The sequence below is a fragment of the Nicotiana sylvestris genome, chromosome 6, assembly GCF_000393655.2.
Source record: "Nicotiana sylvestris chromosome 6, ASM39365v2, whole genome shotgun sequence".
Taxonomy (NCBI): domain Eukaryota; kingdom Viridiplantae; phylum Streptophyta; class Magnoliopsida; order Solanales; family Solanaceae; genus Nicotiana; species Nicotiana sylvestris.
The window spans coordinates 153,373,386-153,392,646 of NC_091062.1; the positions used below are offsets into that span (position 1 = coordinate 153,373,386).

Genomic DNA, 19,261 nt, shown 5'->3' on the forward strand with positions numbered 1-19,261 from the left:
CATTATTTTTATTATTCTTTACGTGTATATAAAATTTTGAGTTTTGATTGTTATTAGTAAAGTTTTTTCTAAATTATGATTAAATTTCATGTAAAGTGTAAATAGATAATTTTTGTAAATTTATTATAAAATTTACTATTTTTCGGCCATTATTATTTTTATTACTTGCACTATATTATTTATAAAAATTTATCGTCTTTATTCTCAATTTTGTAAATAGACTGAGTTTTGATTGCCATTAATAAAATTACTGATACGAGTAAATTATTTATTATAATTATTTATTTATTTCACTATAACGTCATTATAGCACTTTTTTTTGTTTCAAAATAATTTTTTAAAGTTGTCGATAGATAAGCTGATAACATAAATTAAAATAAAAAGATATCATTATATTGAAGAATAAAATTAAGAGATAAAAATTATAGAGGGTAAAATAGGTATCGTAAGAAGTTATCTTTGATATGAGGAGCAGAATAGTAATTGTTTAAAGTTGGAGGATGAGTTTGATTTTTAAAATAAATTTGGGGATGAAAATAGTTTTTACCCTATTTAAATTGATAATGAAAGTATATTAGTTTAATTTAAACAACGTGTAAATCATTTAGCGAAGGACCATCTCAAATCCTTTTACCCAACGTAGCCGGATGCCAACGATTTGACATCTCATACTTGCACAAATACGCGTACGTACGGTCGTACCCCACCAACCGAACCGACGCTCTATTATTGAAGAAGGCACTTTTTATTTTCTTCATCATCAATTTTCAGCTCATTACTCTGCACCTTCCTTTTTTGTATATACATACTTAACCCATATTGCGTTTCCTTTATCTTTGTTAGATGTATTAATTAATTGATAGTAGTCAGTTGTAAGAATTACTGCCAATTCTTTGTAATTTTCTTTCAGTTTCAGTTTTGACAAAAAAATATGGATGAATTTGGCGTTTTGGTTGAGAGATATGGCGTTAAAGTTCAAGGCGGCAAGTCAACACCGATGGCCAATTTGAAGGCTAATAAGACCAATTCCACCAATGGCTTTCCCTCAAACCTTGGGTTTAATTCCGGTCAAAACTCGGGTTACAGCTCCGATCCATTTGCCAATGATCTCGATGGAATTTTCCGGTCCAAGAGTTCACAGAATTACGACAATAATGATATTTTCGGTGGCGTTTTTGCAAATTCAAAGCAGCAGAATAATGTTGATATTGAATCAGTTTTAGGTGGTTCTAATAGTAATAATAACAATAACTATGGCGGTAATAATTCGTATGATGATTTTGATTTGTTTGGTACGGCACCAAAGAAAAGTGACTCAATTGATGATTTATTTGGGAACTTGGGATTGAAATCGGATGGTCCGAAGAAAGATCACGCTGGAAAGAGGTCAGAAAGCGATGATTTGATTCCTGGATTTGGTGATTTTAGCTCACCTAGTTATGGGTATGTATTTAGTTCAATTGTGAACGATTTAATTTTTCAACTCTTTTCCCTTCTATTTATGTTTTCGACTTAGAAGTTTCCAGTTGACTAGGAATTTGTTATGTAGGTGTATTGTTAATTGAGTTCAAGTTCTGTGCACTGATTGTGTAAATTTCTTTATATAATCTGGTCCTTTTAAAAGTAAATGCAGGTAACTCTGATGAATAGCATTAATCGAAGCTAAATTGTACTGATGTTTAATGAATTCCTTTGTCAGTGCATATAACTCAAGTCCTTGTTAATTTTGTGAACTGTGAGCTGAATGGAAGCATACCACTAATTCTTGCATTAGGGTAGATTGTCTCCATCACATCCTTGTGGTGCGGCCCTACCCCGCATGAACGCGGGATGCCTTGTGCATTGGGTTGCCCTTTTCTTTTTGAGCTGAAATGGAAAGGAAAAAGGTTTTTTCTGCTTCATAACTTAAAGGCTAAAGCAGTTGTTAACTGAATCCTATGCTAGAAGTCACTATATGGATTTTTATTATGAGCTGAGAGTTCAATATAACATTGAAAATGTATTTGGTATAGCAAATTGAATGTTGAGATATGAGAAAATCAGAGGTCATATAGAGAGAGAGATACTCACAGTGTCTATGAACTAATTTACATAGATCCCCTTTTTACTATCTTTTTGTCAGCGAATACCTTTCAAGTGTTCGATGGACTGCCGTGTGTCCATAAAATAATAATACTTTATCTCAGTAGTATCTTGATCTTGGAGCTGCTTCAGGCCATAACATCTGTTTTGGGGCAAAGTTTAACATTATTAATACCCAAGTGTTCCATGTTAGAATGTGACCATCTTTGCAAGGCAATGATCATCTTACGATATAACTAACATTGCCATGAAAAACTCGATTTATGCGCAAAGCTGTATGGATGTGTAACTCAAACCTACAATAAGAGGATGTCGTGCAAAATTATGGGAGTCAACTAACTTCTGCCACATCATTTTGGTCTTTTTGGCACTAGGTTTGTCATGCCTAGTGTGCCTGCTATTTGATACCCATGCATTTTTTTGGAAAGTGCCAAATGCAATTCCTATTGAATTGCACCTCATTGTTTTTTCCCATTATTGTATCACGCTGTTCATCCCCAAAAGCATTGTTTAAAAGTCTATATGTTTCTGTGTGTACAGCAAAAAGCTAGAGACGAAAGGTTCTCAGCAGTCGAATTCTTCTAAATCAAGCTCCTCTTCGCCAGATGATCCATTTTTAGTTTTTAAATCATCCACCAGGGAGGCAAATGCTTCTTCTTGGCCATTTTCAGAATCATCAGAACATCATCCTGGAATTAGCACTGTAACTTCTTCAATTGACGAACTTGAAGATTTTGCGAATTTTAAGGTTAGGAGTAATGTAACTGAACAATCACATGATACTAAAAAGGACGCCTATGTAAAGAAGCCTGTGGAAAGAGCACAAGAGAAGTCCAAAAGTGTGAGAGTGACGATCAACAAACCGAGCAAGACAACAACACCAAAATCTGCAGCTAAGGTATTGGATTAAGACTGTTGGATTCCAAGATCTTATGGGTACTGATTGGCTAACCCTTTTGATTTCTTCTTGTGTCATGTTTCTCTCCTTCCCCCTTCTTTCAGGGCCATGTGTCTGCAGATTTCCATGAGAAAGGAAAGCCTGAAGAAAAGAAATCATCATCCATAAGGAAGAATGTGTCGCCTGTGAAAAACTTTGTTGATGATTTAATGTTTTTTGGAGGTGTTCATTTCTGCAAAAGAAGATACTAAATTTTGTTGAGGAATTAATGCGTTAGAATTTATTAATACCAGAATATTTTATTCATTTTAATTCTAATAAATTATATTATTCCCGTTCTTATTTATTAGTCTTTGTGCACATGCAGACTCTGCTCCTTCCTCTGAGGTGTTTCAGGAAGTTGAAGGAGAAAGTAAAGAAAGACGAAGAGCTAGATTGAAGCATCATATGAAGACCCAAGAGCGCATGGTAAAATTTCTACTTAAGAATCTTTTGACTGTCCCTTCAGTTGAGTATTGTGCTATCTTATCCTCATTACCCACAATATTTTCTTATTGTTGGATGAGTATTGTGCTAACATATCCTCAAAACATGAAATAATACTCTTATTGTTGGATCCATTAAATCATCCCTGATTCTGTGGAGAGAGAATGGTTTTTAAGTTGGTTGATGTGTGGCTGCTTGAGAAATTCAGCTATATTGGGAAGAGGAAGATCTGTATACGAGTTGGTCAAAGGTTTGCTTGTGCTTCTCGTTAATATGAGGTCTTTTCTTCAAGTGAACTAGAAAAGGCTGTTTGAAGGTTGTTCTGGGGGATAAGTTTGGCCTGTGATGTGGTGTTTCCTTAACTTTTCCCACTAGATGCTGAGGTTTATATGTCTCACTAACTCATGGATCTACACATGAGTTATAGAGATATAGCAGCTTTTATCAAGTACTACACATTGACTACTTGATGCCCTAGTGATTGTGTCCTCCTTTGGAAATTTAGAGTACAAAAGAAATTTTTAAAGCATTTTTTAAAGTTGGTTGGCAAATTAAGAGAAGTTTTAAAGCATTTCAAAGTATAATGTGTAGTTTACAAGTAATCATTCTTAAAAAAATGCAAACAACTCTCTGGTAGAATGAGATAAATTCCGGAGATTGCTTTCCTGTGTTTTTGTACAGCTTTTAGATTAGCATTACCACTGAGTGCACTATAGAAGTGGTAACTAGCAATTGGATTCCCATTTAGCGCTTTCGCCAATGTGATGTCTAGTTTTTCTTGCTTACGCTTGAGTTGTTTGCTATGCTACATGGATCCTTAGTTTTCTCTCACTGAACCGGTGTCCATCCAAGATTACACCCGTGCTGGAGCAGGATTCGTACAAGATCCAGTCAATATCTGGAGGATCTTTGACTGGCACATAAGTTGAAATAGGAAGAATGAGCGGACAGAGAATAAGATGAAGACAAGATGGAACAAGAAGTAGTGCAAGCTGTCCGTTGTACAGGATTTTGATGCTATGTTAGACATGATTGGGAACTGCACAATTTGTAATTTTACGTTTTGCACTTGCTTAGTGCTGATCCTTAATCTAAATTATCATTTATCAAAAAGAGGGAACAAGAAGTACAAACACGGTCCATAGCCGCCATCTGTTTGGTCATTCATCCCCTCAATCACTTCCCTCGTGGCTTGCTTGACCTTGAAGATAGCTAAGTCAAAACCTCTAGATCTTCCTCTATCATGGTTGTTGATTTCTTTCCAAGTGACATAAGAAGCACACAAAAAAATAAAGAAGATGCTTTAGTCAGCATGAGGGTTGAAGATTAATGAGAAAGAAGAAAGGAATTCTGTAAAAACTATTTTGATTCTGAAACCGCAGAATCGCTAAACCTTGCTGGAGAAAGAGGAGTGATGGAGATGAATGGAAGTATAAGAAAAGAAATGTTTTCTGTGGAGGCTACAGATCAGAACATCAAGAATTGGGGTAGTTGTCCCGGCTTTTGGAGTTGGTGTTGGATGTGGTTTTAGTTAAAAATGTTTCTTCCGCCAAAGTAATCCCATTGCCCCTGATATAATCTTGCAGGTTTTGATGTATCTTATTTGGTTTAGACTTTAGAAGCTACCAAGATCAACGAAATCCATTATCTGTATTCTGGAAAAAAATCCAGTATCTGCATTTTGAATTAAGGATAATAGAAAATCACCAGAAATAGACAAGCAAAAAAAAAAAATCAATTAGAAAAATCAAGTGGAGTATGTCGGTACAAAGTCTTCTCAATATCTGATGCTACATTTTGAACAGCTCTATTTTTTAGGAATTGAACACAGCCGTATCTTAGCACCCGTAAGTCTGTAACCTAATTTTACTCGTATCCCAAATCCTAAAGTTTAGTTTATGACAAGCCTGCCTTCTAGTCTGGTTGTTATTTTGCACGGTCGAATGCTTGTGCATGGGTGCATATATGAAATAACAGGAATGCTACTCCAAGGTGTTATTTTGTTGTGAAGTTGCATTTAAAAAAATTCCCCTGCGAACTAAATGTGTGTCTCATTGGGCGAGTTTTACGGTATCTGATTCTTCTGCTTTATGTGATCAGGCTAAGGCTTTGGCTGAGAAGACTCAGCGCGATCTTCAGTCTCAGAATGAGCAGGAAGAGAAGCATGTAAGTTTCTGATGATTGCTTAGAGCTGTCAATAACTGATTTTCATGGGAAGGAAAATATCCTCCCCCATTTGCCTTTTGCTGCCCCCCCCCCCCCCCAAAAAAAAAACCCCAAAAGAAAGAAAAATCTCTCTCCTGTTTGCTTTATCTTTTAATTGAAATTCACATTATGCATTCAGCCTGCTCAAACATTCTGTATAGCTTATTTCCTTTGATTTTGGAACAAACTGCTTGTTGCAGAGGCTTGCTGAGATGCTGGACTATGATATAAAACGTTGGGCTACTGGGAAAGAAGGCAACCTCCGCGCGTTGCTGTCATCACTGCAACATGTATGTAATCAGCAAATCTTGAAGTCCGCTTAGATCTATTAAGAATCTTTCAAGACATAATTAGATTTAATCTACTATCTCTCAAGCCAGTTTAGATATTTTCTGAAATTAGTTTGATCCAATCCATAAATCAACGCTTAATTTCTGTTGGGTAAAAAGGGAATCAAGCTTGATCCTTAGAAGTCCTTAAATTTCGCTATATCTAAGGAGGCAAAACTGCGCTAGATTTGCTTCTTACAATTGTAGATAGGGGTAGCTCCCCAACACTAATGTAATATTTTGTGCATCATCTTTCTACCTTGTTTGCCAGTTTAATGGTTTCTCTAGCTTTGCATCATATCAGTATTCATTAGATTACCTGTCGTTTATCTTCGATGCCATGTGGTCTGGTTGAATCTGTTATTTCTAATCTATTGCTGTGAGAAATTGATGCCCTTCCATCAAATCCAGTGTTTTATGGATCCTCATACACAAAGCAGCAATGCAAACGTTAGAAGGGGATGATATTTCATACATGTTTCTTCTGTTGGTAGCTTCTTATTATATTTCTAGTAGTTATGGGCTTTTGCACATTTCACTTAGCTATGACCATTGTATTTGCAATAGAATATGGCATCTAGTGTCATGAAGGAAGTAGTTAATTGCAACTATTGAATGCACAACTATATCTTATAATATAGCCAGTAAGTATGGGCTTTTACAAAGTTCACTTAGTTATGACCATAGTATTTACAATTTTGAAATGTGGCATCCAGTGTCATGAAGTAGTTCTTCGCAACTTAAATGCCGTGCAGGTATTGTGGCCTGAATGCGGTTGGCAGCCAGTTTCTTTGACCGATTTGATCACTTCCACATCTGTCAAAAAAGTTTATCACAGGGCAACCTTATGTGTCCACCCAGACAAAGTTCAACAAAAAGGGGCCACAGTTCCGCAAAAGTATATTGCTGAGAAGGTTTTTGATCTTCTGAAGGTAACTGCATATGTTTAATAAGTTGTTAAGCTCACATTCTTTAATCTTCATTCCTGTCGTTTATATGTTCAACAAGTACGCTTCATCATTATATTTTAAGCAACCGCAAGGCTGCGATGCATACATCATATATGCATATGGGAAGCTACAAGGAGCTGCAGAAGTAAGGGCTGTTTGGTTTGCGTACTAGTTATTTATGGATTGTAATGTAGGGATTATTATGTGGGAATGGTAAAAACATAAAATGTGGTGCAAAAATTTCTACTTTGAAGGCATTTATGTCTTTAGATAGTGTTATCCACATTTTGTGGATACATATAGTTTATTCCAAACTCTTTCGTGCATAAAATAATACATAGATTCCCTCGTTAGGTATGTTGGTATTAAGTTCAATACCACTATGGGCGAAGCTACTCTATGGTAAGGGTTCGTCGGAAAATTACACTGCGTATATGGGTAAAATATTAGATTTTAGAGGTATATAACATATATTGAACACCCTTTGTCGAAATTCTTTTTTACTTATTTCAAGTTTGAACACCCTAGGGAAAATTCCTAGCTTCACCACTGAATACCACCAACCAAACATTGCATATGCACGGATTTATCCGTACACGGTCGACGAAACAATGCATTAATTTTTGAGAGATTATCTCTTCTTATGTGGCCAACCAAATATTATACTATTACTTATGCTATGCAGGGATTTTCTTATTAATGCGGCCAACCAAATGGCCCTTTAACTGGAGTAAAATATGTGGGTATATTAGGTACATGGTATGGCCAGCCCCTTTAGGGCAAATAGTAATAAGGTTTGTAAGGGTTCGTTTGGTTTGCAAACAAGTTATACTGCGATTATTATGCGGGGATCAAACCATGGAAACGAATCTACATCATTAAACAATAACGAAATTATTTAGTGGATACATTGTTTATGGTAGATGTTTGGTTCAGTGACTTAAAAATGGGATATATGGGTATTATATAATACATGTGTTTGGTTTTATAATAGATAAACTTGGATAAACTTTGTTTAAACCTTGGCGTTTTTAAAGGATTTTGGAGAAGGGCACTTTTGTCGTTTTTTTTCCCCGGATTGTTATCCCACATGAATATGGTCTAAAGATAATAACAAAATCGTGGTCTAGCTGAGATCGGGATTGCTTATATGAGAAATAAAAATTCAACCAAACACGGGATTAAAGAATCCCACATTTCATCCACAGGATTATATCCTTTATCCCGTGAACCAAATGACCCCTAAAAAGTTTTACTGTCCTTAGAGTGAACCGTTTGTCATTTTCTCTGAGAAAATGCATAACTTCAACCAACTCAATGTTCAAGACTTCACCTTTTTGTATGAAAATTTGATTATGTTGCTATAGCTGTGGTTTTGTTAAAAGTTCTTATTCTATCGATTAGTTAGGGTTTGATATGATTCAAATATGATACTGGGGAAGAAAATTCACTTAATATACTAGGTGCATTAACGATGCGTTATAAGTTTAACTCAAACAAACCTGATAATTAATGGACCACTACTGATCCATATCATAAATGCTGCTGCTAACGCAATATAGTCTTTTTCCGGTGTGTAATTATGATTTTTGCTTACTTGCAAATAATGACTGCATTGAAGCATTGTTGGTTGAAGGGGCCTGAAATAGTTAAGAAATTAGAATATAAAGAGCAAATTTCAATTTCAGAGTTAATGTTTGAGTTTAGATATTGCAACTCAGGATCATTTTCTTGCTTGCATTTAAGAGAATATTTTGTTTCTGAAGAACTGTAATGTAAAGGATTTGAAAATGTAGAATTTAAAGTTTGCTATTTGTCAAACAATATGAATTTGAATAATCTTCGTACTGAATAACAGCAGTAGAAGCTTGATTTGTACAAAAATTCAACTCATATTTTCGGAAACTTCTAAATGCGACAAAGCAAAAGCAATAGAATTTAATGGGAAACATCAAACAAGGCTAAAAGGTTTTGCTGTCTTCTGGGAAATGTAGGCAGAGTGTCTGGTCAGGGAGGGGGAGAGTAGAGAAATAACAGTTAGCTGCTCAATTTGGACACCAAAGTTGAAACCATTCCACTGCAAGAGCTTCTGGCTGTATTAATTGTATGGATCCATACACATTCCATAAGGATGATGCAAATAATGAAATATGAAGGCAGTAGATTAGGGGGAGAAATATAAAGAAAAATATTACTGGTTACTTCTGACGTGCTTTTGTCTCTCTTGGGAAATAACTACTACATCTTTATAGTATATTTCCATCTCTGCTGGGAAGGAAATACTACATCCTTTCCTTTTTGTCACTCAGTGAAATTCACTCTATGTAATGTATACACCCAGTCACCACAGAGTACGTGACAATATCTAGTACTACATTTCAAATGTGCCAATCGTTAGTCTGTGACTCAGTTGGGGATTGTGTTTCTCTAGCGGGAGTGAGTACTGCTATCCGTCATATCCTATAATACGCATAGGAACCATCAGCTACACTTTTCTGAATTTAGATCCTGAATTTGACTGCAGGAAGCGTGGAATAAATTCAATACAGAGGAGCTAAGATGAGTTTGAGCTATTATAAGGTTCCCTTTTGTTGAGAAAGCAGATGATGACCTGCCTTTGCTTGGAAGTGAAGCGACGATGTACGAGTGCTCAAATAGCTGTGCAAGTTGGCTCGACTTTATTCTTTGGTGGACCGACATGATACTGATATACTGAGTTGCTTCACAGGGAATTAGTGACATTCACGAATCTGCATGTTTACGATCTCCGTCAGTGTGTTAAGAACCCCGCAATTTTTTGTTGTGTCATTTTTTTTGTTTAGCAGTTGTCACATACAGATGGAAATCTTCATCAGCGATTCCCACTTGCTCTGAAATATCATAGCAGTAGGTTTTTGTGCATAATATGTTGATTTAGGCGAAACACCATGGTGGTTGGCATGTTGCATATGATATTGTCATTGATCATCTATCCTTGAATTCATGATAATTTGGTCTTTTTCTTATGCATGAATATGATTTTTGATCCCATGTTAGATTTCTAGGATTGTGTTTAAAACTGAGGTTGGGTGTTGCCAATAATCTCCATAGAATTATTTATTGAAAGGCCTTGTTTGATTTGGGGGAATCACCTCATTGTTCCCCTTATGGTTGGTGTCACTGTATAGCTGTTTATTGTTCGAACTAAAACATTTGCATAGCACATTGCTCTTTTCGATTCTTCTAGAATATTACAGCGAGTTGTCAAGTCTGTGAACAACTTAATCCTTCTAACTTGAGGGCTAGATTAATTTATTTGGAGCAAGATTGGACGTTAACACAGTTACAGTTTGATTGATAGGAGTAGGAAACTAACAGCGAGTTGAGAACTGTTCTTTGTTTGCCTTAATTTTGCATCTAGCTTATGATTTGGCAGCTGAAGATATTTTGGGTTGAATCTATTGAAGTACTTGAAAGGCCGATAAGAGAAAATTAAAGTAACTTTTTGACAACTAATACGCTACTAGTGTAAAAATTTGTGCATTAGTGGTGTATAAGTTAAATCATTTCTTCGAACAGACAACATAACTCTCCTCAAATGCTGTCTCTAATTTTTTGCACCTGAAATATTTGTCCGCTTTTAATCAAGTGTACTGACCTCGTTTCTCTAGTTTGTCTGCTTTTCCTGATCATTTCTGTCAATTTTTTTTTTTTTTGGGGGGGGGGGGGGGGTAGTGGGGAGAATATCGATAGATATGTATCATAAACAATTCTAAGTTCAGATTCAGTTTGTCAAGAACAATTACTTATATTTAGGATAGGACAGAATCAGTAATAAACCAATAATGAGGCAAATACCAATATATAATCAGAGAAAACCTATACATAATACGTTGCCGGAATTGAACTGCACTATTTTTTGTTATGGTTATGACATTTCAGTGCAACTATTTGGACTATGCCTCATTGGGGGGAGAAATTCAAAAATAGCCAGATTTATAATTGGTCGTTCAAAAATAGCCCAGTTTCAAAAGTAATCGAAATTTAGTCACTTTTCATGTAAAGATAAATCTGAGCGAAAATACTGTTCAAAATCCGAAAAATACGCCAGTATATTATACTGGAGTTCCGGCATAAGTATGTTTGAACTCCAGCATATTATACTGGAGTTCCAGGATAAATATGCTGGAACTCCAGCATAATATGATGGAGTTCCAGCATAAGTACACTAGAACTCCAGCATAATATACTGGAGTTCCAGCAAGTATAATTATCCAGTATAATATACTGGAGTTTGGAGCACCGGTGCTCCAGTCTCCAGTATATTATACTGGAGTCAGCAAAGTATACCGGTCCAGCATAATATGCTGGAGTCCATACATATGTGCACCGAACTCCAGTATATTATGCTGGATCGGCCTCTGTTGCAGAAAAATAGTGGCTATTTTTCATTGACTTCGTAAACGCTGGCTATTTTTGAATGACCAATCATAAAACTGGCTATACCGTGCTATTTTTACGATTTTAAGATTAGTCATTTATTTACAATGATGATTGGTGCTTTACCAAATGTCAGGTTCAAAAGTCCTGAAGTCAGTGAAGAATTTTTCCAAATTGACTTTATCTCTTTCTTTTCTTGGCCGCATAATTGAAGATGATGACTCAAAATTAAACCACTTTTTCAAAGAATCATTCTTATTTTAAGAAAATATTCACTAATATATATTTATGATTTCCTATGAAAGCTGTTCCCCGTAATTTTACACTTTCAGTCCTTGTAATAAAACGATAATTTACCTTTCACGTCTACCTGGAATACAACAACAACAACAACCCAGTATAATCCCACTAAGTGGGGTCTGGGGAGGGTAGTGTGTACGCAGACCTTACCCGTACCCTAAGGTAGAGAGACTGTTTCCAAATAGACCCCCGGCATCCTTCCCTCCAAGAACTTCCCACCTTGCTCTTGGGAGACTCGAACTCACAACCTCTCGGTTGGAAGTGGAAGTTGCTTACCATCAGAGCAACCCCTCTTGTCTAACACGTCTACCTGGAATGTTATTCTTTAATGTGCACTACACAAATTAATCTCTATATACATGAGGATCCAGAGACTATTTTTCGGTGCCAATTGATGCACTTTGTGGGGTAAAGCAAACTATTAAAGTGGAAGAAGAATTTCCAACAATCAACCCACACATGCCCATTAATTTTGGGTTTTTCCTCACTTCTTAAATTATAAATAAATGTATTAAACAATTACGGTGGGTATGTCTGAAGAACACGGGGGAATAAAAAAGGAAGAGCAAGAACGGAGAGAAATCAATTTATTAAGTGATTTTGAGGAGCCAAAAATTCCACTATTAGAAGCAGCCGCCAGCATAGACTAGGCCTGCTCCACTTCCATTTAAATAGTAGAGATATGGATGGTCATTTTGCATGCAAATATGTATTTAGCTATCACATAAGTAGAAAAAGTAGGTCACTATAGGTAGTTCTGTTATGCCCACTATTGCTACTTAGCCGATCAACTTTGAGATTTTTTTATTCTTATACACTAGATGAAACATTATTACAAAAAATATTTCTGTTTTAAATATTACCCGACCTGGACACATTTTACCTACAGAATCTATACAAATCGTTTAAAAAGGAATTCTTTCTGTTGTAACATTCCTTTTTTAGGAGCGAGAATTGAGATTGTAAAGGATTCTACCGAGATTTTCTGAAACGCATTACTCGCCATTAATTAGGCCTGAAATTATTCCGTTTCTCTCACAATTTCGACACTTTGTTTTTGCTAATACTCTGTTTTTCACTGTATATTCTGGTTTCACAAGCAAAATCGAATTAATTATCTATAATTGTATTGAATCACGCGCAATAATGTCGAAAATAGCTATTATGCTTTAGCTAGATGGTACTTGGGATAGCTTTGGGAGATATAGGGATTTTCATGTCGACGGGATTGTAATCACGGAAGATGCAACTTATAGCCAATTGATTTTTACAATCGCAGAGCATAGAATGATTGATATATCAGAAAAAATAATCGAAATCAAGTACATTATCAACGAAAATTGTCCGCCAATGAAAATTAGGAACGATATGGGAGTTCTAGTCTACATGGAGACAAAAAAGGAAAACATGAGCTTAGGAACGCATCCGCTATGTATAACAGTGCGGGATTTTGATTTGGAATGTAGTATGTCTATTTCGAACGAAATTGCAGGTTTGATATGTTATTCCAGCGGTGAAATCTATTTTTTCTCTCATGCGTGCTACAATGTTTCTACAATATTTCTACAAAAAAAATTACATAGCAAGTGTAAATCAAAATATGTATTAATTTTATTTGTTCTACAAATTTTCTACAATATTTCTAAATAAAAACTACATAACATGTGTATATCAATTGTTATGAATATGTAAGTCCTGGATTTTATTGGTTTATAATTTTTCTACAAAATATCTACATTATATTTCATAACGGTATTTAGCTTTAATTGATTGCAGGTTCATCTGAAACACTGAAGTTGATTGATATGCCAACATCTCCTAAGATAGTGGAATATGAAAGTATAATTATAACAGAAAATACACCAACTGTTATTGAAGTAGGCCAGGTATACAAAGATAAGAAAATAATTGCTAGTGCAATGAAGCACTATTCTGTCATGAACAAGTTCCAATTTAGGGTGAAAAGGCCTAGTGCTAGAAGGTATGAATAGTTCAATGGTCAAAGATCATGTCTTTGTGTATTTTGTAGTTTATTTGTATTTTTGTAGATAATTTGTAGTGTTTTTGTATACAAATTGTTAAATATAATATTTTCATTGTTTAAATTATTTTTGTTCTGTAGCTACTGCCTGGTATGTGTTGGGGAAGATTGTACATGGCACTTCAAGTCCACCAGCATAAATGATTCAGCAATGTTCAAGGTTCGAAAATTCAACAGCTTGCACACATGCTCTTTGATGAACAATACCTCCATACAACACAAACCTACTTCCATGATAGTGGGTAGCATGGTTATACCAAAATATGCTGATCCTAAGACAGTTTACACACCAAAAGACATTCAAACTGATATGTTGTCTGTACACGGCGTGAACTTAACATACATGCAAGCTTGGAGAGCAAAGAAAAAGGCATTGGAATTTTTGAGAGGTCATCCTACTGACTTCTACAGTCGATTGCCTAGTTATTTGTATATTCTGGAGAAGACTTATCTGGGGTCTGTAGTTAAATTGAAGAAGACCGACGATAATTGTTTCTTGTATACATTTGTCGCGATGAGTACGTCAATCAATGGTTGAAAATATTATAGCCCGGTTGTAGTAGTTGATGGGACCTTCTTGAAGTCAGCATACAGAGGAATAATGCTAACAGCTAGCACAATGGATGCAGCAGGTATTGTAGATTTATTATAGATATATTGTAGAAATTTTGTTGTTTGTATGTATTTTCCTTTATCTACAATTTTGTGATGGAAATTGAATTCCTTTTTGTCACATATAATAGGTAGCATATTAACACTGGCATATGCTGTTGTTGATTCAGAAAATGAGGCATCATGGAAGTGGTTTTTGAGCAATTCAAATATGCATATGGTGAAAGACCAAATATGTGTGTTGTTTCTGATCGGAATGAGAGTATCTTGAAGGCAACTTCTACTGTTTATACCGGCATGCCACAATATTCTTGCATGTGACATATTTGGACAAATATAAGGTCAAAGTTCAAGAAAAGTCATATAAAGTTAAGCGAATCGTACTTTGCCACAACACGATCATACACGCTTGATGAATTTAATGAAAAAATGTCAAAGATTGAAAAGATTGACCCGTGTGTTAAAGCATACTTATACGATATTGACTATCACAGATGGTCTTGAGTACATGCTACGGTGAACAGAACTTGGACTATGACATCAAACATTGCAGAGTCATTGAATGCGGTAACAAAAGATGCAAGAGAGCTACCGATTGTAGAACTATTAGAGTACATGAGGACTCTTCTTGAACGATAGACTAATGAAAAGTTATTGAAATCAAAGGGTACATTCACATACCTTGGATTTAAATTCAACAAAGAGTTGGATGACAACAAAATATTATCTCAGAAGCTTAAAGTAAGCTTTATCCAATAACATCTGATCAATTATTGCACCAAATTAAAATATGAACAGATATTATAGATAAATTGTTGTATAATTGTAGATATTTTGTATATGTTGCTGATAATTTGTTGTGTGTTTATAATGTAATTGTGGGTGAGGGCTTCAACAGATTACATCCATACAGTACCAGATGGTGTGAGCCGCTATATTGTTTGTCTTGAAAATAAGAGATGTAGCTGTGGACAATTTCAGCTTGATGAGCTTCCTTGTCCACATGTTTTGGCTGCTCTAAGACACAGGGATGAGTCTTATGAGCAATATTGTTCTCCTTATTACACGAGGGAGAGCCTCTTGCATACTTATAAAATACTAGTAGACCCGCTGCCTGATGAAAGCAAATGACATGTGCCACAACATATAGCTGAAGAAGTTGTAAATCCACCTACCGGGAAAAGACAGCCAGGAAGACTTCAAAAACAAAGATACAAAACACATGATGAAGTAAATGCAAAGAAGTACAAAGTTTCATGTGGAAACTGTGGAATAGAAGGGCATAACAAAAGATCATCTTGCAAAGAATGCTCCCAAGAAGAAATAAAATTTGATATAGTCAACAGATTTTTTGATAAAAATTGTTGAAGTGTTCAGGAGAATTATAATTGAGGTGTAATTGTGTTGATATATTGAGTAAAGATTGTTTCCCATAATAAAATAATTTCAACTCTTAATGTAGTTGGTTTGAATTTATTTTGTTTAATTACTGAGTGTATTGAGTTCATACTTTCATAACTTGATTGGATTATGATTGATTTATATCAATAGCACACAATTACTTAATTATCTATATCACAAAATCATTAGTGAACAAATGATTCTTACAAGTTATCTACAAAAAATCTACAAAAAAAACTACATAAGCTAGTGTTTGACAGAATAACTACATAATATTTAAGTTCTAAAGGAGTTTTATGCTAACATTAATGAGTTATGAAACTTGCTCATAAGTACCAATTTATCTACAACGTTTCTACAAAATTAACTGCAACTAAACAAATTAAATACATTTTCCCTACAGAAAATGACAACAAATTCATCTTCTTCCATACTTGTGTTATCTCGTTCACAACTGGTAAAAATAAATTATGAAAACAAAGGGTAACAACAAAAAACAAAAGCAGTAGAATAAAATACTAACAATTTTGAACCAAAAAAGGATCTCCATAGTGTTTTTGATTTGAACTAGTAATTTCATGGACAAAAATAACAAAACTAAAGGTAAAACAATTGTAGCACAAATCTGCTACAAATATGCTTTAACTAACTTGTTTTAAGGTAACATATTGTCTACAACTTTACTACAAATCCACGACACCTATATATTTTAACTACAATTTTACTACAGAACAGGAAAACTAATTCTTCTTCTTCTTCCGGAGTTCTGTTCTCTCATTTGCAGCTGGTGGACCTTTTCTTCTTGCTAATCGCCAGTCATCTCACTCTCACTAATTGTACCAATGTATCGCTTTTTTCTAGCATAATCCCAAAGTAGAGCTCCACAGCGTCTACAATGTTGATCAATATCAGAAAGGTCTTCCTTTGAAATCGATATCTCTCCAATGCTGACATATTCAGTAAATGCAGCAACGTATACACCATAGTCACTGCAAAATAGAAATTAGGGGAAAGAGATTTAGCATTCAGCGATTGAATAAAATCTGTTAAATAAATTGAAGGAAAAAATAGTTTTTTCATACAGTGAATCCTCTTTTTGCTGGATATCTCACCGATCAACCACTGAGTGTCAAGAGGGTCAGTAACAGCTTTTTCAATGTATGCCTTTGTGTTCTTGTAGTTGATGTCTGGACGCTTGCCATAGAATCCAATGGATGACAAGTATAGGGGGATCATTGTTGCAAATTTGGTGACAACAGATTCAACAATGATGTGATTGTGTAAAGAGACCATAGAATCATAAACATATAGAGCCCTTTCGGGAATATCAAAAATAGCCAACAACCAATGAAATTTTTTCACAATATTTATGGGCATAATCACAAAATCAACCTGATCCCATGCAATATTTGCAAGTAGCATGTACCCCAATATGTATTCTGCTACGACGTCTTGGGATTTGACAACAACTAGCTTCTTATCGTCAGGAGAATTAATATATTTTTTATAAATTTTTTCAATTCTAATCTTGAAAATAAAGTCAGTGGTTGTAAAACGTGTTTGGTTCACAGGACCATATTTTCCTCTCTTTCGCAAATAGTATAAAATAACATCAATGTGTTGCAAAGGAAAAAAAACAGAGTTCATTATTTGTTAATGCTTAAAACAAATTAACTACAATATCATCCAATCATCTTATTCTGCTAGGGTATGTGCTTACAGTGTTGTTGAAGACTTGTCCGGGATGTGCTAAAGTGTAAAACCACTCTTTTTTATCAACTTTCTCCACTCCAAGATCATATCATGGCTTTAGCTAGTTATCTTTTATAGAATAAGGCGCCTTCCTCCTATTTAAACACATAGCAATTACAATTAATATGTAGATTGAAGTGGATATCAAAAAAAGGAATGCACTCAGAAATATGAACAAATTGTATAAACTAACCTCCTTGAAGATTTATCGGTACCAAGGTATAACCAGTTGTTGAATTCGTCCAACAACTCATGATCAACATTTTTGACCTATAATCCCAGTAAACGGATGCTTGATTTGAAAAATTGGAGACCCAACAGAAGTGCTGCCACCAGAATTGAAAATAGGGAGAAAGGGTGACCGGACATGCTTTCCAGGCTGCCTTGTTCTTCCTTGATGCACAGTGGTTGTTTCATCTTGGTTAAGCTCGCCGAACTTAACAATCTAGGAGAAGTTATCTGGAAACTCAAAATCATCAAGTATTACTTCCCTTTTATCACATCTGGATTCGTTCGAATCACCTACATTAACGTACTCGGCTGGTTCACCTCCTTCTTCACAGCAATCATCTCCTTCTTTTATAACATTCTCATCTTCAATGGGAGATTGAATTTTTTCCCCTTCTCCTCATTCTTTTGTGCTTCTTCTTCACGGAAATCGTCTCCTTCTTTTATAACATTCTCTTCTTCAATGGGAGATTGAATTTTTTTCCCCTTCTCCTCATTCTTCTGTTCTCCTTGAATGATTATTATATCTTCATGTATAGTAGAGTCTGTAGGCATAGCTTCCTTCACTGTTATAGTAAGTATGTTTAACTTAATTATTTTGTAGGAAATTTGTACTAAACACTAACATTTCAGAATCCAATATCTATATTAAATGTAGTAATTGTGTTGAAATGATGTCATGCATATGATAACAACTAATTTTATAATGTTGATGTGATGATAACATGTACTAACTCATACTTGTATTCTTTTCATCAATTGCCTCTTCAAAATGAGAATCTAAAGCAATACGTACAGGATCACTCTCATTAATTTCTATGTCATTCACATGTCCTGTATCTAAGAAACCCATTTGAATTATAATGCACATTAGTTGATACATATTTTAGGCAATATATAGGTACATTGTAGACATATACATAGATATGTAAATCTGTGTAGATATACTGTAGGCATAATGTAGATATGTCTCCACATATTATAGACATATTGTAGATATTTTGTACATACTTTTTTTACTACTGTTGGCATGCGCTGGTATATCACTACTGCACGGAAAATGTTGATTGATCTTTTCTTTTGTTTGCTCAACAATTTTTGTAGAACTCCCAGCAAATTGTAGGCTTTAAATTTGTTAGGATATATATATATTATGGACGATAATATAAACTTAAAGGTGATATAAATTATTCTGTTAAATGAATATATTTTAAATATTACCGTGGCATCAATGTTATCCTTTTGACTGTTTATCGCCTGCAAAACTGCCTTGATTGAGTCATTGAGTAGCAGTCGAAAGCTACCTAGTGCTTCAAAAACATCTATCTTGAAAGATCCAAGATCTAAATCAACCTACATATTGAAATATAGAGGGTTAACGAAAATATTGGCTTAACATAAATTAAAGAATATCCAAGATTTGTATATGTGTTACCTTGTCAACATCTTTTCTTAATTTTTTAATTTCTATCAGAATATCTATCTTATCCTCTATTCCAATTGACTTTGTGTGTCCCGGTGGAGATGCATCATCTTTCGGAGCCTCAGACTTGGTTTC

At 34.9% G+C, this 19,261-nt stretch overlaps 1 protein-coding gene across 1 annotated transcript; it reads left to right on the top strand.

The window, feature by feature from the left end:
- The first annotated feature begins 756 nt into the window (after nucleotides 1-756).
- On the top strand, nucleotides 757-9,993 carry LOC104220640 (auxilin-related protein 1). Its single transcript, XM_009771539.2, has 8 exons — nucleotides 757-1,443; nucleotides 2,623-2,980; nucleotides 3,085-3,202; nucleotides 3,348-3,448; nucleotides 5,567-5,632; nucleotides 5,872-5,961; nucleotides 6,756-6,932; nucleotides 9,475-9,993. Exons 1-8 carry the CDS (start codon nucleotides 932-934, stop codon nucleotides 9,511-9,513), a joined length of 1,461 nt encoding a protein of 486 aa, XP_009769841.1. The 5' UTR covers nucleotides 757-931; the 3' UTR covers nucleotides 9,514-9,993.
- Nucleotides 9,994-19,261: the final 9,268 nt, after the last annotated feature.

What these genes read in the sequence shown, in the direction of transcription:
- LOC104220640 (XM_009771539.2), top strand. Translation starts at nt 932, where the DNA reads ATGGATGAATTTGGCGTTTTGGTTGAGAGATATGGCGTTAAAGTTCAA. An exon ending in TGCTGTCATCACTGCAACAT is followed by an intron (nt 5,962 to 6,755) that starts GTATGTAATCAG and finishes AATGCCGTGCAG; the next exon opens with GTATTGTGGCCTGAATGCGG. An exon ending in AGGTTTTTGATCTTCTGAAG is followed by an intron (nt 6,933 to 9,474) that starts GTAACTGCATAT and finishes ATTTGACTGCAG; the next exon opens with GAAGCGTGGAATAAATTCAA.